This window comes from Cydia pomonella, chromosome 3, assembly GCF_033807575.1.
Source record: "Cydia pomonella isolate Wapato2018A chromosome 3, ilCydPomo1, whole genome shotgun sequence".
Lineage (NCBI taxonomy): Eukaryota > Metazoa > Arthropoda > Insecta > Lepidoptera > Tortricidae > Cydia > Cydia pomonella.
The window spans coordinates 12023003-12047150 of record NC_084705.1 but is presented as its reverse complement, the minus strand read 5'-3'; the positions used below and the strand labels follow the sequence as shown (position 1 = coordinate 12047150).

The following is a 24148-nucleotide window of genomic DNA, read 5'->3' as shown; positions in this document are numbered from 1 at the left end:
GCACCTATATTATTTACTAAAGAAATGACTGGAAACTACATGTGAAGAATTTTAACGTAAAGCGCAGTCCATTACTTGGTGGGTAGTTCGCTGCGCAGCGACCGCCGCCGTTTCCAAATTACCCCAATAATGGTAATTGCAATTTGCACTGGAAATACCCGGCGTCTTCATTCAGACACGCTCTAATGTTGATATACTTTCATTGCTACATTTTTTTTCTGATGGACAAGTCGAGAGATGTTAAAGATTTAATAAGATTAATAACAAAATACTTACGAGTAGATATTTGCGAGGTAGAGCTAAAGAGCTGACAATTAATACTAAAATAATACAAAATACATGGAAGATGGCCTGAAGTTTTGGTATAAATGTATTTAGTTAGAATCGTCTGGATGACTATTAAACTATATTATAATCAAACGACCGAGAAAAGCGAAGCGAAGTTCTTACATTCAAATTGGAACAAACGAAAAAAAGGTTAAAAGTAAAATTGGGTAAAAGCGTAGTTAAATGGCTTATGTATTTATTAACTTTTGAGATAGCAGACTAGCAGGATCGATTAAAAGCGATTATATTAGGGGTCTTAGTATACTGGTCATTTACTTATTGAGAAAATACGGTCGAGCTTCGTATCAAATGTATGAGATTGGTACCTTTGTTTGTACGTAGCTTGATTTACTCTTTTACGTAAATTCATTTATGCGTATTGTTTTGGTCATCTTGGCGGTCTACCATCTTCAAATCCACCAAGTTGTTTGAGGATAACCGCCTCGCGGCATTAGACGTAAAACGCCAACTACTCAAGGAAAGACCTAAGCCGTCCTACGAGTACGTGTATACGTACAACACGGCCGGTCAACTCTACTGCTGTGAGTGTGAAAGGGTGTTCAAGAGCAAGTTAGGACTGGCCAGCCACATAAGAACTCTTAAGAGGAAAAACCCTTGATTGCTGAGGTCGCGATGTGGAGGATTATATATATATTGTTTTAAAATAATGTAAAAAAAAAAAACAAATAAAACTAGACTTGCTCGACATCTATTTGTCAAAAATTTCAGATCTGTATGTCTTTGGTCGCGGAAATCTGTCAGATAGAATTAAGTCTATTACAACAAGCGGTTTTCTGGGCACACCTATGTTATATTCTGTTTGGATTAGGTACACTAAACTAAACTTAGGCAGGCCTAATGACGATTTAAACACTAAGTTATTCATTACAGTTGACGAAGAACTACCATTTTGAAAGTGGCTTTTTATCATGACTACGTTTTACTAACGCTCGATATTTCATAACGCGAGTTCACAGTTCGAGGCGAACTACTGGTTATAAGAAAGAAAATAATACAACAGAAAAATACTGCTTATACATATAAGGAAAAGTCCCTTGTAATAATAGGTAATAATGTAGTCCAGACGGCTCGCATGTCTCGTCATATCGCATAATGAAAAGAGACTGGGCAAGTTATTGCAAATTATTGTGGATACCATGAACTGACGTAGGCATCTGAAACAGTAACTATAACTAGGTAATAATATGTTTATTGAATAATACAGTAAGTTTATACATTCGCGTTTGCGTCAAATCCAGTTCAAGCAAAATCAAGTTTGGATTTTTTCGCAGACTTGTTTATAATGTTGCTCCAAGTAATAATCCAAGTTTGTGACCTCGAGCGCCGAACGCAACTTTGTCAAAAATCTAAAAAACCGCGTATTTTTAGTTATACCTGGGTATACCTGTGGGTTAGCTAGTATTAACCAAGCCTTTTGGGTAAAGCCCGAAAATGAAATCAACTATAATTTGTATTCAGCATTCACCCGTATACATACATCTAGGTCTACCCAACACTAGGAGTGTAATATCATAAGTGATGATGCAATACCTAACATTACCCAGCCAGTGTCGGGTAGACTTAGATATGTACGGGCAAACGCCGAATGTTGTTTAAATTGTCGGACTTTACCCAAAAGGCTTGGATAATGTTAGTAACTAGGGTAAATGTGAATTTAACCTTCTAACATTACCCGTAATGGCTCCTCTTCACGATGGCCCAGCGCTGGCCCAGCGAGATGGCCATGCGATGGCTGACAAGCCACTACACGATGGCGACATTCAGTTGCGATCTATTCGTCTTCCAAGATGGACGTGGGAGCATTAGCCGCTGCAGCAATTTATTTATACGCCACGTACCAACCTTTTCTTAATCTGCACAATAATAAAGTAACTAAAAAGAAATGACGTAGAAGATTATGGTGGATGTTATCTATCCATCGCAATAAATAAATAAACTACTTATTATAGTTATTATGGGACAGTATTACACAAATTGACTATGTCCCACGGAAAGCGCAATAAGGCTTGTGTTGTAGGTACTTAGACAACGATATACATATTATATACATTTTTATTTTTTATTTTATTTTTATACTACGTCGGTGGCAAACAAGCATACGGCCTGCCTGATGGTAAGCAGTCTCCGTAGCCTATGTAGGTACACCTGCAACTCCAGAGGAGTTACATGCGCGTTGCCGACCCTAACCCCACCCCCCCTCGTTGAGCTCTAAACACATAGAACTAAAAAAAATACTCAAATACATATCTTATACCTTTAAACGAGCAATTCTTGTATATATATATATATATATATATATATATATATATATATTTCTGTGATCTCGGAATCGGCTCTAACGATTTCGCTAAAATTTGGTATATGGGGGTTTTTGTGGGTATACAATCGATCTAGATTAGTCTTATGTTTGGGAAAACGCGTGTTTTCGAGTTTTCATGCGTTTTTCTTTCGTCACAGAATATGGTCGCTAATTTCGTGTTGCCGGCCACTGTCCGTCTGGTCTAGCGGGTTAAGACGCGGACTGCTAAACGAGTGTTACGGGTTCGAATCTCGCCCAGTGGCTAACTTTTGTTTTTTTTTTTATATGATCAAGTTTATAAATATTTTTTTAATTTTTATTGTTTTAGACAAGTTTAATTTAGTAAAAAAATGTAGTTAAGATTATCACCTATACACCACCATATTACAATAAATAGTTATAACCGAGCAAAGCTCGGTCGCCCAGGTACTAAATACTTAAATACATAGAAGACATCCATGACTCCGGAACGAATATCCATGCTCATCACACGAATAAATGTCCTTACCAGGATTTGAACCCGGGGCCATCGGCTTCATAGGCAGGGTCACTAACCAATAGGCCACACAGGTTGTCACCTAAGTCAATTTAAATTTGTGCAATAAACTCTTCAAAGCTTTGAAACCTTACTAAAAATCATTACTTGTCTCTTCCTTAATCTGCCGCGGTGTTGGTATATATTGTGCATATATATATAATTTATGTATGTATATTTAGATATGTAGGTATCTAATATTAATTTCTTTTATTACCTATTGGTATATTTATTTATTTAAATTGTGAATGTACTGTATATACAGATGTCTGCGTAATGTATAAGTAATTTTCCTAATCCTCTAACTAATTCGTGCACTATTTGTTATAAAAACTTGTTTTTTTAATATCCTGCTACCTTATTTCTATAGTTTTGGTCTTTATGTTTGGGGTTCCATGTTACGCGTTCTCCCCGATATAACTCTAAAAACTTTATTCTTTCGTGATGCGGCCACATACTCGTCATTTTTAATCAAAATAATACACAGCACGAACGTCCTCACTCGACCGCGTTCGAGTTCGAGCACGCACTGAGGGATGGGCCACGTGTAGATGCGGACAGCCATCGCTGGTCCACTGCCTTTGATGTGCGGACGAAAAACCGACACCGCGGCCATCCCACCGCCATCCCGCGCGCCATAAGCCATCCGACACCACTACCCTCTCTACACGCTGGCCCAGCTTAGTGGACCACTATGATGGTCCATCGTGTAGAGGAGCCATAACATATACATATTAAAAGTTAGCATATAAAATTAGTGCACAAAATTATTATTTTTCTGTACATTCGATGGTCTGAGTACTGCACTACTAAGCCTGACCGGGCCAGTAAGCTCCACCGAGTACAAATAGAGAGTAGTGGCTGCAGTAATAATGGCTAGCGAGTAAGTAACTACACTCTAGCAGAGCGTTAAATTTATATTAAAAACGACCACAAAGAGACAGCGTATACAGGCGTTTGCCGCTTGCTTAAAGCTTTTGATGTTACAGCTGCTCATGTGTTTTTTTTATTATTTCTTATAGTAATCGTATACAGGTCTAACTGTACTCATTAATACGTAGTACTTACAAATTAATTGTGTACTAACGTAATTTTTTCTTTGTCGTATGTGTGAGTAACATAAATACAATTTACTCGTAGTACAAATAATAATAAATAAATATTATAGGACATTATTACACAAATTGACTAAGTCCCACAGTAAGTTCAATAAGGCTTGTGTTGAGGGTACTTAGACAACGATATATATAATATATAAATATCTATAAATACTTAGATACATAGAAAACACCCATGACTCAGGAACAAATATCCATGCTCATCACACAAATACATGCCCTTACCAGGATTTGAACCCGGGACCATCAGCTTCGTAGGCAGGGTCACTACCCACTAGGCCAAACCGGTCGTCAAAACAAATATTGTAAGACAATACAATAATAATTCATTTTGATGCCATTATTTTTAGTAGGTTTATCAAAAAATAAAGAAATTATGCTATTCAAAAGACCATTGCAATTATATATATATATTTATTGCGATAGGGTTATTCTGATCTTTGATTGAGCCATTAACTTGATTGCCGTACTTTAGAAATTCAGTACTAAAAGTTGAATAAAGTGTTTTAATTAACGTCTTAACTCGGTGCCAGCGAGCGAAATACTATGAAGTTTACGAATTAACTAAAGTACTCCTTTCAAATGGTAAACTGCTGTTTTTTATAATATTTTTATCTTTTCAGTCCAAATACTTTTTAGTTGACCTACATTCAACATCCGAGAGCTGCTTACAAAATTAAATTACACCTAATCAGTATCATGCAAACATGAAACATATTTGCCTTAAAATGCTCCCGTGCAATTCATGCTTTGAGACAATTAGCTGAATATTCTAAAATCCTGAACGCCTTCGCTGATATGGCACGTGAATGAATTCTTGAGGTAACTAAATCTTGTCAAACTCAAATTGAATGAATCCCGTCGTCAACCGAGTGTGTATTACTCATATTATTCGCGAAGCATACATTCGATGTGACAGGAATGTAATAATGTGTAATGCACGTCAATCAGGCGTTTAATATGTAAGCTGCGATTGCAACTCGCCTGTCACATGCGATAAATTACTGCTAGATATCTTTCAAATTATTATAGGTAAGCAAAAATGTTGCTCGAATACAATTTATATCAATTCTTCTATAGTATAGCCTTTATTATTAGTTGATGTTGGTGTCTAATGACATAATTTATGATACTTATACTCAATGCTGTAAGAGACTGCGTCAACCGCGAACGTACACATTTTATCTATATAATATATAAACGTGAAAGACCTGACTGACTGACTTAAATCAACGCACAGCCCAAACCGCTGGGACTAGAAAGTCCAAATTTGGCAAGTAGGTTCCTTATAAGGTCTAGGAGTCCACTAAGAAAGGTTTTTTTTTTTAATTCATCCCCTAAAGGGGTGAAATGGGGGTCCAAAGTTTGTATGGGGAAACAAGATTAGTTAGACTATTTTATTCCAAATTTCATAGGAGTATTCCTAAAGATAAATGAGTAAACACGTGTTTCACGTTTTTTGAAGATTGAACCCCTAAGAGGGGGAAAAGTTCCCAATAGGGTTGATATCTCATAATGTCAATATGGGTATCGTTTTCATAGTATTTTGAGACGCTAATTACAAAAATGGCATCAAAATTAAAATATAACGTAGCCGAAGTGAACAATCATTCCCCTGGTGGGGGTGCAATGGGGTTGAAATCTCAAAATATCAATATGGGTATCGTTTCCATGGTTTTGTGGGACGCTAATTACAAAAATGGGATCAAAATTTAAATAAAACGTAGCCGACGGGAACTATGGTCCCTGGTGGGGAATGCTAATTACGAAGATAGCATAGATTTTGAAATTGAACGGTTGTAACATGAACGCTGATTTACAGCCACACGTGATCCAGACTTTTGAGAATGCAATCCCTTAAAGTAAAATTTTTGAGCTACAAAATTAAAAATGTATGAATAGATTATAAGATTAGAAATATCTTCTAATAATATTATAAGACTACCGGTCTGGCTGGCTTGACGACCGGTCTGCCCTCGTGGGTAATGATCCTGCCTATGAAGCCGATGGTCCCGGGTTCAAATCCTGGTAAGGGCATTAATTCGTGTGATTTGCATGGATATTTGTTCCTGAGTCACAAGTGTTTTCTATGTATATAAGTATTTATAAATATTTATATATTATATATAACGTTGTATAAGTACCATCGACACAAGCCATATTGAGCTTACTGTGGGACTTAGTCAATTTGTGTAATAATATCCTATAATATTTATTTATTTATTTATAAGACTAATGCAAAAGCCGAAACTACAAATGCTAGAAAGTTGAAATGTACCCACTAGGTTGCATTTATAAAGTGTACAAGAGCTAAGAAGCGATTTTGACAAATTCGACCCCTAAGGGGGTTAAAAAGGGGATGAAAGTTTGTATGGGGTTCGAGTTTTATTTTCAGCTAGGAACTTGATAAAAAAATATTTTATTTTAAAAGAAGAAAACTAATAGGGTTGTTTCCAATTTTTTGAAACGCTCGTATTACGTTCTATATTAACTAAAAGTTGCCCTAAAATTCAACTTTTATACTAAAAACGGCTTTAAATATGTTAAATTAACAAAATATATTTTGACAGATGCTTTCGCGGCCAAAACGCTCTTTGAAAATTGCGTGACGTCACAGTTTACGGTTTGACACATAACTACATACGCACGTAGAAGATACGAACTAGTGTCCGACCGAAATTTCGGTTTCGGTTTCGGCCAGTTTCGACCAAAAAATCAAGTTTCGGCCCGAGTTTCGGTTTCGGCCAAAAACGGCCGAACCCTTCGGCCGCGCCGAAACTTACAACATCGTACATTCGGGTCGCGCTCGGCTAACGTCGGGCGCGCTCGGCACGGCTGGCAATATGGCGTCGCTCGCCTGACTCCGCCGGCAACTACCTAAATCAGTGCGCTTTGCTCGTGTAGACGTGTCAATACGTGTTGTGTTTGTTCCGCGAATAATGGTAAGTAGTTTGATCAAGTATTTTAGTTTGTTTTTGTTGCGAATTCGTCATGTTTTACAACTTTGTGTTACAAATAATGTATTTTTTCACTTTATAGGGTAGTTAAATTTTCAAACAGAACCTCTGTAACTGTGCTGAAATTTCATTGTGATAAATCTTTTAAAGTAGAAACCTGTAATTATAGGTCGGCTAGATATTAATTTTAGAAAAAAACGGGCTTACTAACATTTTTTCGACTTTTTAAGGACTTTTTTTTTATAAAAGGTTCGGTTTTGGTTTCGGCCGAAACTACAATGAAACCGAACCTTCGGTTTCGGTTTCGGCAAAATAACATGTTTCGGTCGGTCACTAATACGAACTGTCAACTGACATTTGTCATTTGTTGTTTATCGCCTGTCAACAGTGTCAATCCGAGAGTTGTGACGTCACCAGAATCTTCAATGACGTTTCGAGTTTGGTCACGTGACGTTTGCCAAAAGATATTTTAAATTCAATATTTACAAAAATCTGGTCATTGCAGGTCTCCTAAAAGTAGTTTAACATGTTCTTATAATCCAAAAGAATTAATTGGGATACAATTCTCCCCTAAGATTTGTAGATGGAAACAACCCTATTGCAGCTTTTTTGAAAATTCACCCCCTAAGGTGGTGAAAAGGAGTTAAAAGATTGTATGGAGATCAAATATTTTTTTTAGTCCGGGATGTGAAACTTTGTACGTAGGCATATTATTAAAATACAAGAAAAGTAATTTCTTGTATTTTAATAATATGACTACAAATGAAAATACAAAAAGCGGCCAAGTGCGAGTCGGACTCGCGCATGAAGGGTTCCGTACCATTTAAGACGTATTAAAAAAAAATCTACTTGCTAGATCTTGTTCAACATTTTACCACTTTGGAACTGTCTCTCGCGCAAACTATTCAGTTTAGAAAAAAATGATGTTAGGAACCTAAATATCATTTTTGAAGACCTATCCATAGATACCCCACACGTATGGGTTTGATGAAAATTTTTTTTTTTTAAATTTATTGACGTATTAAAAAAAAACTATTCACTAGATCTCGTTCAAACCAATTTTCGGTGGAAGTTTGCATGGTAATGTATATCATATATTTTTTTTAGATTTTTCATTCTGTTATTTTAGAAGTTACAGGGGGGGGGACACACATTTTTTCACTTTGGAAGTGTCTCTCGCGCAAACTATTCAGTTTAGAAAAAAAATGATATTAGAAACCTAAATATCATTTTTGAAGACCTATCCATAGATACCCCACACGTATGGGTTTGATGAAAAAAATATTTTTTTTAAATTTTTATGACGTATTAAAAAAAAACTACTTACTAGATCTCGTTCGAACCAATTTTCGGTGGAAGTTTGCATGGCAATGTATATCATATATTTTTTTTAGATTTTTCATTCTGTTATTTTAGAAGTTACAGGGGGGGGGACACACATTTTTTCACTTTGGAAGTGTCTCTCGCGCAAACTATTCAGTTTAGAAAAAAATGATATTAGAAACCTAAATATCATTTTTGAAGACCTATCCATAGATACCCCACACGTATGGGTTTGATGAAAAAAATTTTTTTTTTTAATTTTTATGACGTATTAAAAAAAAAACTACTTACTAGATCTCGTTCGAACCAATTTTCGGTGGAAGTTTGCATGGCAATGTATATCATATATTTTTTTTAGATTTTTCATTCTGTTATTTTAGAAGTTACGGGGGGGGGGGACACACTTTTTACCACTTTGGAAGTGTCTCTCGCGCAAACTTTTCAGTTTAGAAAAAAATTATATTAGAAACCTCAATATCATTTTTAAAGACCTATCCATAGATACCCCACACGTATGAGTTTGATGAAAAAAGATTTTTTGAGTTTCAGTTCTAAGTATGGGGAACCCCCAAAATTTATTGTTTTTTTTCTATTTTTGTGTGAACATCATAATGCGGTTCATAAAATACATCTACTTACCAAGTTTGAACAGTATAGCTTTTATAGTTTCGGAAAAAAGTGGCTGTGACAGAATCGGACAGACAGACGGACATGACGAATCTATAAGGGTTCCGTTTTTTGCCATTTGGCTACGGAACCCTAAAAAATTAGTTAATTTGTAGTCAGTTATTAAAAAGGGGTTGAAAGTTTGAATCCATTACCAATGCTTTGAAACATATAAAGGCATAATTGCCGGTTGCAAATAAAAGTTATTTCAACTTTTGAAAATTCATATTTTTGAAAATTCAACCCCTAACTTTAAAAAGGGGAATAATTTTGTATGGGGTTCAAGTTTTACTTTGAGCTAGGAACTTGAAACTATGAAAAAAGTATTTTATCAAAATAGAAGAAAACTAATTTCAGCGTTTTTGAAAGCTCATCCCTCAAGGTGAAAAAGGATTTGAAAGTTTGTATGGAAATGAAAATTTATGGAAATCAAAGTTCTATGCTCATGTATATAACCACCAACATACAAATTCACGCGTACGAAGTCGCGGGCAACAGCTAGTCTTATATAATTTTCATGATAATAGCATAAGAAGGCTTTCAGTAAGCTTCACGGGCGGTGACTTTACTGGCTTGCTATTATTGTGTTCATGTGTGGGCTCAGGTTGCAACTCCTACTTAGTTATTACCTATGGTAATTTCGGAAAAAGCGTTCAAACGCGATCGGGCGAATAAACGGATGCGCTTCCAAAGTGTTCATTAACATAATTTATTCACGGCTGTCAGTACCGGCCCTAAATTTGTGGCAGGCAGTTTTTCAACGCGGAAAAATAATTGTGTAAAGCGGTCACGTCTTTTTTTAGCGTCAGTGGAATCGTACGGTCTAGTTTAATCATGTCATAACCAGCGCTGCGCGATCTGCCTGATAACATCGGAGATACATTGCCTACGCTGGTATTTGCCAAAATAATTTATTTTATGCGTAAGGTTTCGGTTACGCGCGCAAAGGATCCGAATGAATATAAATATTTTACTGAAGCGTTTCATTCGCAACTTGCACCAAGGGTACGGTGTCAAATATATACATATTTTCACTAGAGTATGACACAGTATTTTATTCGTTTTTGGTGTGGTGAAAAAAAAATTGTGTTTTACTCGGTAACAAAGTTTGTTTAATGCTCGTGCCTTGAAACTCTCTCGACGCTCAAAATTCTACTTTTATAACCAATTATGAAATTATTCGTTTGCTCCGGTATTAATATTATACAAGAAGTTAAACAACAACTTTGCCCACTTGTAAAACAAATAACTATTGTTTGGTTGAAGATTTACATAAATCTCAAAGCCCAACAAAATGTTGAAAGAAATCGTGAATTCACGACTCGGAATAGAAAGAAAAATTGTGAAAAAAATAAACAATAACACCTGGCTTAACTTATTGAATCCTTATCAAAACATTTACGAGAAACCGGTAAGGCTACAGAGAAATACATTTATTTTCTTTTATTTTGACATGAAATTGATAACAGTAACTGTATAAAAGTATATACTACTGGAATTATTTTGGGGCTGATATCATAAACGTTTATAATATTATAGTAGATTGTTAACCACCCATCTTTGTTTGGGTAGTAGTGGGAGGTAGTTTGGCGCTTGAACTTTCACCCGAGTTAAACACTCTACTTTTCATATCAAATGCGAGGAAACCAAACAAGACAAGGTAAATTTGCAAAATTAGTAATTAAAGTACTAGACCTACGGACGGACCATGTTTTTTTTTTCTTATGACTTACTTGCAATTGGAGACTTCGCATGTCTGAAAATAAATAATCCCCAACGAGAAAACATTTATATTGCAATATTATAACAACACACATATTTTATCAAACCTTCAAATGATTCTCCACCAAAAACTAGATTTTTAATTCATAATTAAATCTCTACACGGGACATATTTAATAACTTTTAGGTTATTACTAGTATTAGCCACCTTCTCATTTGCCAAGTATTTATAAATTGTATCACCCCCAGGCCCCAGATAAGTGACAAAAATAAGAAGAAGCGTCATGTATGTGTAAGATTATTATGACAGGTGACTAATTTAGCGGGACCACATGTCGCCCCGTGATTCGTGCAATCTCATAATATAATAATACTGCACAGTTTCAGTAAGGTATGGTTTTCTTGTCCGACGTTATCTCAACAAGGATTGCCTCCCAACATTTCTGAGGCAATGATAAGCCAAACTTGTAATGATACATATCATACCAGTTAAGCATATTAACTTTGCTTTTTCTTACGAACAATTCGCACTAAATTAACTTATTAAATTAGTAAAAAAAAAATAACCAATATACTTTTGCACAGCATGTATTTTATAATCACTGCGAAAAACTGAATTGAAAATTGTTGAGTGATTGAGTGAGTTTCCACGGATAAAAAAGTTTTTTTATCGGGACATTAATTTTGCTTCTTCCGCAAACTGACAGTTTAAATTTTCAATATAAATTTTGGCTGTCCAGTCATCTCGACTCATTTAATGTAACAGGAAGAGTCCTTGATTACGTTTTTGTTTGAACTTCAAATGAAAGTACAAGGATCTTATTAAAGAATGAATTAAAAAATAAATTAAAAGAGTGCCTTCCGTCTATCTGATAGATTTTGGTTTTACTTAGAGCTACGACATTTATGTATATATAGTGTGACAAATGTATGTTTATGACAATTGTGTCATAAACATACATTTGTTATATTATAATTATTACCGCCTTAATTTGCTTAAAGATTTTTTGGAATAAAGATATCACAACCAGTGAGTTTCTTCAAGAATTTTAATCTGTGCAGAAAGAAAAAATACTCTTATCCGTAAAATTTTGATTTCATTGTGCATTGTTTTCATTTCAGTCACGTTCGGCTTTATAGTCGACAGGCCGGGCCGTTTTTCGGATTAAAATGTCAGTTACAGAAAAATATCAAGCCAAACTAAGTGGTAAGAAAAAGAAGCAGTAATATGAAAATTTACAGAAGTAAACTCAAGATCGTATTTATTTTATTTTATTGAAGTTCTAACTTCAAACTTTTATTTATTCATGCCAAATGTTCGAATAAAAATCATTCGTTAAAAGTCTGACAATGAGCAGGTTCCTTTATAGTGATGAATTACATATAGGTACCTGGGTGGGGCCTGTAATACAAGCAAATAACTTAAACATAGATGGTACCCCTTAAGCGATGACACTTTTATTCAATAACTTTTTAAAAGTATGAAGTCTTTGACTTCCCATTTTTCATACAAGTTAAATATTGTCTTCAATGTACGCTGTCATTGTTATTGGCGATGCTTGTCATAGTTATCATGCTTTAAACATAACAAAATTCTCAATACATTGTGTCTTAGAATAAACTTTAAAGTGTGCTAAAAATCAAAACACAAGTTTTTTAAAAAGTCGCTGAACAAAAGATGGGCAGTTTAAAAAGTACAGCCTACAGTTTAAATTTTTGCTCCTGTTATAGACCCCACCCAGTATAAATATCCCCTTAATTTTAAAAAGCTGAAATTTTTACAGTACTTATGGCTCTTTAAAGTTTGGGCATATGCACGGAACGTGCTCATTCAAAGTAGCACCATATGTACTGTAAAAGTATTTTTTAAATAAATCTTATGCTGGGGTACCCTCCATTTCGAGCTACAAGCGGTCGGGTTGAGCTCGAGCGAGGCCAGAAGGCGAGCTGAAGATAGGAAGGCGTGGCGCGAGCTTGTGAAGGCCCTTTGCACCTTTGGGGTGCTCTAGGACAACAACAACCCTCCGTTTCTGTGTTTAGTAAAACATAACCGCATCAATCTAGCCGACTGTTCAAATCATTAAAAAAAGTCTAATGAAGCGATTTGTCACAGAAATGATTTATAGAGTTGAGGGAGACAACATGACCGGTGTCAGTCAAACACACAATCACTGTATACCATCTGCTGCTGGTGCGAGTTGAATCTGTTTTGACATCATAATACATTTGTACTGTTTTCATTACGTGCTCGTAGTGATGTTCAGTTTCACGCCCCGAACCGACCGTGACTAATTCTAGCTGCCCGATTGCTGTCTCGTTAAACAAAACGGACAGGTAATCATTTACGTTCGTTTTAGCTTAAAAAAATCTATTTGAATCACGCATTTCATGTGTTCGACTATACCACTTTCACTGACAATAGATAGCATGTTGTCAATTATTAAATTTTATTATAAAACACTTTATAATGAACTAGCTCCTACCCGCGGCTTCACCTGCATGGGATAATAATAATGATGGTATTGATAAACACTATTCTAGTTATGGCCCTCCTGGGTGAGGCCCCCAGCTATCATTTCAGACGGGGTGCTTATTTAGTCACCCGCAATAATTTACGGGCTCATGATCATCGTCATAAATTTTATCGTCATCATAAATAAATAAATATTATAGGACATTATTACACAAATTGACTAAGTCCCACAGTAAGCTCAATAAGGCTTGTGTTGAGGGTACTTAGACAACGATATATATAATATTTAATACTTAAATACATAGAGAAAACACCCATGACTCAGGAACAAATATCCATGCTCATCACACGAATAAATGCCCTTACCAGGATTTGAACCCGGGACCATCGGCTTCATAGGCAGGGTCATTACCCACCAGGCCAGACCGGTCGTCATATATCATGCACTTAAAAACTATATTTATAAGCTATAAACACATAAAAATACATATTATAATAAATAATAACAATAACTTAGTATCTAAATAATTCGGCACATTACTAATTACTTATCTTCATCATCATTATCATGTTACATAAAATGAAAACTAGAAACTGTATTACATTTGATGTTTTAATACTAGAAGGAACTAATAAAGATAAAACATCAGACTAAAGTTTGCTTATTTTTTAATTACGAGGTCAGATGTGGTTAATAACATGTTCATGAAGTCTCTATTCTATGAAGGCTTTGCGTGATTGCTTCTGAGTGTGATGTTCCCTAAACCTTACCAATATACTAATAAAGCGTCCCCCTTAGTAAGACACACGGCACTCTTATCACACGTGGTATTTATCTAATGTCACGAGAGGCGAGGAATAAAAGAATTAAAGCATGTATGAAACTAATTGCTTCTAGATACAAACTAAACTAAAATAAAAATAAGACTAAATAGATTTAATCTAAAACTATAATAAATCTAAAAAAGGCCCCTGCGGTACCGAAAACGCTGGCAGTATGTTCTCATTGGATTATTAAAGTAATACGCTGAACGATGAATCTGCCAGCTCTTCGGTCTCCTGTGACGTCTCTCACTCTTTGACAGAACTTAGTTAATTGTTTAATAAAAAGTGCTAATTTTTTACAACTCGATAAACGAGCAGACACCTGGGCCTAAAACAATTCACTAGAACTTCTTAATTGAACCAGGTCGTATATCTACTCGGCGTCGTTTGGTTTTAATACTGGCTTCACAAAAATCGGCCATTGGTCTTCCAGGGCCCGGTACGACCTGTGACGATGTATATGGATGGTATTGCGAGACACACAGACCCCTTAAAGTTTATATTTTTTCCGCGAATCCAGTCACAATATTTTTTTTTATCTATTTGCTCCCTGTGGACCAAAGAACCTCCTTGTGAGTATTAAATACTCACAAGGAGAGAACGCTAACTCCATACAAAAAAATGCCTCTTTCAAAACTTCGTTTATACTAGTGGCGCTCTCTTTGTATCTACTGAGATTGACAACCGGTTTAGCCTGGCGGATTTTGGTAGGTAATCCAGTTCAGGAAGCTAGTGGTTCTGGGTTCGAATCCCGGCGAGGGTATTTCTTTTTGTATTTTATTTATTTATTGGGGTGTTTAAATTGGCATTTCTCAAATGGAAAAATATTATGTTAAGTAGATATTAATCATAATCACAGGCATCTTTTGTACTAAGAGATAATGATTTCTATATTAGGAAGTTATTTCAATATAAAAGGTAACAAAACAGTTATAATCAAGTTATACATATTATTATTCCTATATATTAGGATCAAAAGAGCTTGTTTCGAAAAACACACAATAGGCAAAAAAAGTCATTCAAAGGTCGCATATACATATTATTATAAATTTACGTATCGGACGGGAGTTGTTGAACTAATTGTGGCACTTCTGTATAATATTTAATTACACTAAAATGGTGGACTTGTCACATTTAATATCTAATTATCTACATACCTATGTAAAAGTTTATTCAATGAGTTCACAGGTTGGTAATTTCGGTTCATTAATGTTGTAGCTACCGAATAACCTATCCTGTACGTGTGATTATTATCTTTTAATTTTTAAAAAGCATTAGGTATTTATGTTTATATCGCCTATTTATTAGAGCATGTTTTAATTACTAGATTACTTTGACAACAGTAATTAAAAATCTTCGTGATAAAAAAAACCTGATGTATATACTATTTATTGCTTTTAATACAGCTTTTTAATTTATGCCTACAAAACTCGTCCCGTCTACGGTACAAAAGTCAGCCAGTTGGTTGCCACGCGCGGTCACAGACGCACGTCGCCGCGCGGTCACAGACGCACGTCGCCGCGCGGTCACAGACGCACGTCGCCGCGCGCTCTTATTGCGCGAAGGAAACGTCTTCGTCACGAACAAATAACACGGCTTGTGTGGATGGATGCAGATACATAAAAATATCACTTTTGTTCTTTCGACAGATGAGGAAGAATAAGTAGGTAGATAGACATTCTCAATATAGGTACTTACTTATACCTACTGTTATTATTTTCGATAGTTAAAAAGTACGTATGTATTGAATTTCTTTAAAGATTTTATGTTTTTTACGACAAAATCATGTAGTTAGATTTGAAATAGTTACATATGTATATCTTATTAACGTTTTGGTATATGGTTCTTTTAATGTCAGTATGTACTAACTGCCAATTAAATATATTGTTTACGGCCTGGTTATCTTATAATTACCTGTATTCATGCTTTTTCTATTACTTTTATTTATTGTGTAACGATAATCTCTATCTGGTTTTAAACTACACGAAGTTTTAAAACAAATTCTTGCTAAGTTCATTGCGCGATTCATAAAACGGCGTAAACACTGCGGTTACTGCAGGGACATAAGACATTTTAAAATGTTTTGTCGGAATGCAACGCATAGACGAAAAAAGACTGCAACTTAACTTGCTTAAACCTATAGTTATTTTACGCTATACTGTTATGTGTGTATATCTAACGGCAAGTTTTAATGTTAATTTAATTAGCATAGACTTCGTAAAGACTGGCCTTACGAGAGCACTACGAATGGGGCTAATAAATGGGTGTCAAAATCGCATTTAGTTACACCGCTGCGCTCAGTCGTCTGGCGAATTGCGCAGTGGAAGCGCGTCACGTAATGCCATTGCCAATTTTTAAAAATGCCTAATTGTGTTGTGAAATTGTGTAAAAACTATTACAGAAAAATCAAATACACTTATGAGATTTCATATCATCGGTTCTTCTTACGTTTAGCACCTTCTCTTCTTTCATACGCAGGCCGGCGGTACGATTAGCAATCTTAGGCCTTTTGTCACGCGCGATATAACACTAAAACATGATTGGAGGCTTAATCTATAAAATCTATAGCGGTCGATCCGCACGCCTCGTGCGTTTCGTTAGTTCGCTCTTTCGCCCCCTGAGGCGCTCTGCTGATGGCTGTCCTTAGCATGTCGTCTGAAGGATCATTCTCGGGCGATCCTAGTCCTACTGGCTTACATTTCAATATGCATCGCTGTGAAGTGCGTTTTGACATTGCATCGATAAACGGTTTGAAGCGCGCGGAATATGATTAATTATTTAAAAACTAAACGTTAAGAACGGAACACATGCTCAGGGCGAAGACAATACGGCATAATAATATTAATCACGCTTGTTGTCTACCGACCCTTATTTGTCATTAAATAATGATTAAACATGCACTAAAATTGTTAAATGCAGTGTGAACAGACCTGCTGCATTATTTCTCCCCTTCACTTGTCTTAGGTATTTTACAGCTCTTTTACCCGTTCATTTTTAAAATACGTTGTTCGACAAATTCACTTAATGCCGCGTTAAATGAACCGTGTTCGCATAATAAAAGATTTTATACTCGAAAGCGATTTCAGAATGGACGATATTTCCGTGGAACGGAAAATGCCGCACTCCACGTCGACGCTTCATCTCGACGCTGGCAGCGCCGGAATATTTTTTTCGCGCTCGAACGGCTACGAATTCTCTGAAAAAAGTTAAACCTACCCACCTATAAATAACCGCAAACTTCCTCGACTATCATGCTGTTTAACTCCTAAATAGCGCACCGGTGAACCAATTTACGGTAGACATTCAACTTTTTATAATTTTAATTTCCCTCGTTTAACGTTCCAATCAAGTTAAGTCAAAAGTTTCTGACAAAGTAAAAAATGCAAATGGGTGGAATTTGTTTTGTAGAAAAATAACACGTTTTACCCGAAAACGTCGAAATAAACATAGATTAAAATAAAATTGTTCTGATTGTATATTTATGCTCTTTTACGTCCTAAAATAAAGCATTTTAAGTGGATTTACCTGTTCTTCAAAATGTTCGTAACCTTTTTACCACATTAAGTATTCTGGTGTTAAATAGGTGCTACTTTTTCAGGCACACGGAAAACGTTTTGAAACGTAGCAATGGGTAGATAAGCAATTACACGTTATATTTTTTAACACTGTTAACTTCCTTGTAACCACCTAAATAACGATCGAACTAATTAGAAATGTAGTAAAATCTTGCAACAGAAACATTGAAGTTATGTCATCTAGATAAAAATTTGGTATAATGGTACCAAGCTGATCGGAGGGACTCTTACCTAGGCAATTAGCTAACCCTATGGAGATTGAGCTCAAATTAGTCATACCTACGACTACCTAAACTTTGAACTATTAGGTACAACAATCATAATGTTGTAGATAATACTCTTAGTTCAAACTTGAAGTAGTCATTCGTAATTATAATACATATATACATATGGGTTTTCCTAATACATATGTATATATGTATGTAATAAAACCCAATTGTTTAAAGCCTATGGCCTAAATTATAAATAAAAACAGTTAATAGTGAGAACCCGTGCGAAGTCTCCTTTTCATACAAAATAGTCCTCATTTTCCTCTTTGGATATTTACATTATTGGAAATATTTTGTCACAATTTGCTGTATATCAACCACAGCTATGCCCCTCCCTACGTTAGTTTTTTTTTTAATTTTTTAATAATTATAAGAGTTAGGAGCATTTAAAAATTTGTATAAAATCTGTTTTTCGTTCTTTATTTTTACAATAATCAAAAAATCGGAAAAAGTCGAACGTCAGGGTATTGCTATGGTTAATGTTCATCAAATTATGTACTGATATTTTCCATAATGTCAATATCCGGAGAGGAAAATGGGGACAGCGTTTGTATGGTAAAGCGGCTGTCCCCTTTCGTATTAACGATTAGCATGTTAACTACATGGGCAGGGCGAGGCGGTCGATTAAAATTTAACAATTTAAGACTTTGATCATCAAGACCATGATCATCGTTCACAATTAAACTTCGTAACTCCTCTGGAGAAGTAAAAAGGTTTGCAAAACTTTAGGTATTGTTGGCTAAGCTAGCAAATCCCTTACGTCCTTGAAATGGAGTCATAGCTAGACCAAGCTAGTTGTGTTGGCAGTGATTCTGATAGCCCAGACTGTGCAAGTGCTATATAAAGTCATAATTTCATAAAAGTTTTGACGCTTAAAATAACACTTGCACAATCTGGGCTATCAAAATCGCTGCAAACTTTTCTTAATCTAATCTAACTCTACAAGGTTTGCGACTTTCGACTTAGCAGAATAGCCCGCACGGTAATAATATGGACTTCTATTAATCTTCAATTAGTGTTTTATCACAATTTTATAAGGACAATAAGATTAATTTTTCTTGTTTTAGTGGTGGAGGTCTACAAAGGGGAAAGCCTGGACATGTCGAACGTCCAACGGAACGACATGGGCGCTTACTACTGCATCGCGAGCAACGGCGTGCCCCCGACCGTAAGCCGGCGGTACCACGTGCAAGTACATTGTAAGTCAATATTGTGGGATACTTGGGACTTGTTTGTCCAAGTCCAATGTCCAAGTTAAAGTCCTGAATAATCTAGTTGCCATAGTACGAGTATATAGCTTAAATGGTAGATAAAGTGCTTTGTTTTGGAAGTCTTATCTGGTAGTTAATTTATTTCTTAATTAGCTATCCAATACTTTAATTGGACATTGTGAAACAGGCCTTCAATATCAAACTTGGGTATCTTGTTGTACAAATAACTATTATTCATTTAGTACATTACATCAGATCAACGGAAATAAACGCTGCTTTACAATGTATAAAAATATAATTTTAATTTGAACGATTATTAATATTGTATCATATACGTACGTCACAAGAAAACTTAAAAACTTGATTTCATGTTATTCAAACTTCAAATATGCTTTATTCAAGTAGGCTTAGCAACAAGCTATTTCGAATAGTCGTTTACACACACACACACACGCAACCGCAAACGCGTGCGCGCGCGAATTATTAAAAATTGAATTTAGTTTCAAATTGAAAGTACATTACCTTATATGTGTTATGCATAAGCTTAAGATTTTATATCATCATCTCATACTCATATTATGGTTAACTACTACTTACAAGTATCTGTTTTAATTAAGAGGGTTCTTGCTTTGTTTATAGTTAAAAAAACCTTTAGTATAACCAATAAATAATGTTTCCTTTCCATTTTCATATATATTATGGTAAACTAATTATCCGAGCAATTTATTGATGTCATTATTATTCCATAATAGTAATAATAGTATTGTTAACTTATTTACCAAGCAATTAAAAGTGGCGTGAAACTGATTTTACAAAAAAAAACGCACAGGGCACGAAATTGGTTTTCTCTAATGTGTTCGGAAATGTTCACCTTATTGTAGCAAAAATAGTACGGGAAGTTCTTCATTATGATCAAACTCAAATACTTAAAATAAAAACTGAACAAGGTTGTACCAAGGGTCCTTTACGAAATTAAAGCCGTTTGAACTTTATAACAACTGTAATAATCTCCCAAACAAGTCTCACAAACAAAATATAAAAATACACACTTGATATTCTACGACAAACAGTCGTTAGCTAGTTTGAGCAGGTGACAGCGCCATCTCTCGGTGCATTTGGAAACCAACCACCACGATATGTGTGATTAAAGTTATGAATTGGACAAAAACAAACCAGTATTGTCGTGTTTTAACAGACGGCAAGTTCATTACTGTAATGTTCTTTGCTTTTTTTTAAATATGTATTATCCATTAAGAAAAACGCAAACAACCAATTCAAATAGCCGCGGCGGGCCGCGTCTACACGAACCGGTCAGCATCATTTCAAGCTATAGGATAGAGTGATATAGTATGATAAACGACCTTACATGTCTCGTTCTTACAAGACCGTCGTGTATGATCGCGCGTATATACTGCTAAATAAAATCAAAGACTATATATATACATATTTTTTACATTTTTTAAGGATCTCATGCATATTGAATGAATATTGAATGGTACCGAATGGCTGAATTATTTGTGGCTTTAACTTTTTTTAATAATTAAAGAGGGAAATAGTTTTTGACGTATTTGATGTGAATGTTCAATTTGAGTGGTGGTTAATGATTAAATTATGATTAATTTACCTTCTTTCTTCGTATGTTTGAAGAAAGCCTCGGAAGGAACAGCAATTCATGGATTCGCGCGATTCTTTGTCGGAATATAGATCGAAACTCATCCATAAATTTCCCTTTCCCGCCCTCTGCAATAATGTACTATTGCATTCATGAAATTATTGCATGCATTACGAAAATATTAAATTACACGTGAAACTGTTGGTAAAACTAATGTCATGAAATTAATTTCATGCCACTAATTTCGTAATGTAGGCTTTCCGACTTAAATGTCAATCACAATGGAAAAAAAAATACCTACCGCTGCAGTAAAGTACGGCGTTTGCATAGTGTGCTGGTGTAAAAATATAAAGGAAAGTATTATAATTTAAATCATGAGGAATTATTAAACTTTCATAGAAAAAGTAAACTTTAATTAGTCTACTCGGCAAGCCAGAAAGCCTAAGCCCAGTACCTACTGGACTTAATTATTCATAGATTCTATAAAACGCTAAATTAAATCAAGCATACGATACTTAGTAAGTAAAGGTTATTGGAATAAAATTCGATCACACATATCAAGTATTATACTTTATTGTACCGATGTCTATACGCATCGCTAGCGCTACCAGAGATGTGAAAAATACTTTATAAAAAGTATTTAAATACAAAATACAAATACTTCCTTGATATACTATTTCAAATGCAAAATACAAAATAGTTTTCAAATTTGTATGTAAAATACTAAATACAGAATAGGTATTTTCAAAATGCTTTTTTAAAATACAAATACTTTGCGATAAAAGATACTCTTAAATAGTGAATACCTAGTCTGAATTAAAAAGTTAGTATTGCTCGGAATTTACAAGTTGGAAAGGCTTTCTTTATTCTTTAAAAATAGTGTGTATATCAGTCCTCTAGAGTACAAATTTTGTGTCTCCTCATGTTTACCGGTTGAATGGACTTTTAAGTGATGGTTTTTAACGGTCAATTATTAAAAGCATTAATTTAGATTTGTAATGTTTTACAGCTAGTATATACCTCTCGTTGGTTGGTGAAAACGTCTCGTTTGTGTTTCACCAGGGCAGAAAAGTTTGTTTACCTCTCGTGCCTTGAAACCCTTGCAACGCTTAAAATTCAACATTTTTAATCTCTCGCTACGCTTGTGGTCATTTGCGGCGTTACTAAACAGATTCACCAGTTCCATGTTAAAATAATAAATAAATATTATAGGACATTATTACACAAATTGACTAAGTCCCACAGTAATAAGCTCATTAAGGCTTGTGTTGTGGGTACTAGACAATTATAAATAGTTATAAATACTTAAGTACATATACTTAAAGGTCGATATTTAAACGATAGATACAATAACAGCTTCGACAGGAAATTAAGCAAGCAAGCAAGGAATTAAGCAAACGCGGATCGGTCCGCGCGATCTTGCCAACTATTACATAAACCCTAGAGGTTTTCAATAGTGGCTTATTGTGTTAAACCCTGTTTCAAAAAATTCATAGTGAATAAATACACAAAAAAAAAACAGAAAACACCCATGACTCAGGAATAAATATCATCTGTGTTCATCACACAAATAAATGCCCTTACCAGGATTTGAACCTGGAACCATCGGCTTCATAGGCAGGGTCACTACCCACTAGGCCAGACCGGTCACCATAAAAGAATGAGAGAGTTGCAAGGATTGTAACGTCAGAAGAGATTGTAACTCCTACTTACTTCACCTAATAAAAAGTATTTTGTATTTTGAAAATAGAAAATAGGTCCCAAAAACTATTTGAAATAAAATACAAAATAGTTTTCTTTAAAAGGTATTTAAATACAAGTATTTCAAATAAGTCACATCTCTGAGCGCTACACACTCACACTACAATATAAAGTTTTTCAACAGCAATAATTCTTAATTTAAAGGTCGCCAGTCGTGTAGAAGCAGGATTTTGCTACTGAATCGGTGTCTATTGTGATTTTTTTAAAGCTTATGAGCATAACTCTGTATTTTCTGGGAAATTAAATTTAAGCTTTTATGAAACCAATATTTTATTTGTGATCCTCATGAAATAAGGGTACCTTTTCCATGAAATTCCATTTCGGGAGAAAACAGTTTCCACTCACGAAATCTTAACAAATCACTTTGATTTTGATGTCGATCGCATCAGCATATTAAATATATTCTAGGTGTATAGGTTTCGCTTTTTTGAATTATTATTTTTTGCCATTTGAAAAAAAAGGAAAACTTATAAACCTTGTTTTTCATGGTGTCATTAACTAAGAAATGATGGAGAATGGAAAATACATAGAATAAAAATAAAAAGTGGAGAAAAGTTTTCTCTTTTTTTATGGACGAGTATATGCTATACTTCCGTCTCAAAGTGAAAACTTTTATTTTAATATTGTAGAGCCGAGTTTGTTTCTGTGCCCACCTACCTATACAAGCAATCATGTCATTGTAATCAGCCTAATTTATACAGTTGCGCGAGGGAATACGTAGGTCCATGTCCTTCCAAAAAAGTACCTATTTTAATGACACGCCATAGCTCCCCACGCAGGAGCAGCAGCAGCATGTATATGTGCCTGTATGTTTAATTACCTGTCTGGCCTAGTGGGTAGTGGCCCTGCCTATGAAGCTGAAGGTCCCGTGTTCAAATCTTGGTAAGGGCATTTATTTCTGTGATGAGAGATGTATTGAAGTACCTATTTATAAATATGTATATATTATGTACATATATCGATGTCTAAGTACCCACAACACAAGCCTTATTGAGCTTACTGTGGGACTTAGTCCATTTGTTATGTTCTATAATATTTATTCATTTATAGTCAATAATAAATATAGAAATTAAGGATGATTGCTTTGCCCCACAGTCATACCACAAGTTAAAGTTACCAATCAGCTGGTCGGAGCGCCGCTGGGCAGCGACGTGGCTTTACAATGCTACATTGAAGCATCCCCGAAAGCTATGAACTCCTGGTATCGAGAAGATGGTAAGTTTTATTTAACCTGATTGCTATTTATTTTTTATATGCAATAAAACATATTGTTAAAATTATATAACCACAAAATATCATTTTCTAATGTCTTTAAATGTTATTATGCCTGTTATAACGTACCTCTTAGTGAAAAATACGTCTTAACTAAAACTGAATCTTATTAATTATTTTGTGTTAGAAGTTTTAGGAACTTCGTACTTACATGTTAATGAGACCTAAAAGCTTTATCTAGA

General features: G+C 35.0%; 1 protein-coding gene across 2 annotated transcripts in view; it reads left to right on the top strand.

Annotated features, from left to right (window-relative positions):
- The window catches only part of LOC133516085 (lachesin-like), a 114451-nt gene that overhangs the window by 88772 nt on the left and 1531 nt on the right, over positions 1–24148 (top strand). For both annotated transcript variants that reach the window (XM_061848798.1, XM_061848799.1), the window contains exons 6-7: positions 19178–19309; positions 23790–23909. In XM_061848798.1, coding sequence (XP_061704782.1) covers positions 19178–19309; positions 23790–23909 — 252 coding nt within the window. The remainder of the gene's footprint in view (positions 1–19177; positions 19310–23789; positions 23910–24148) is intronic.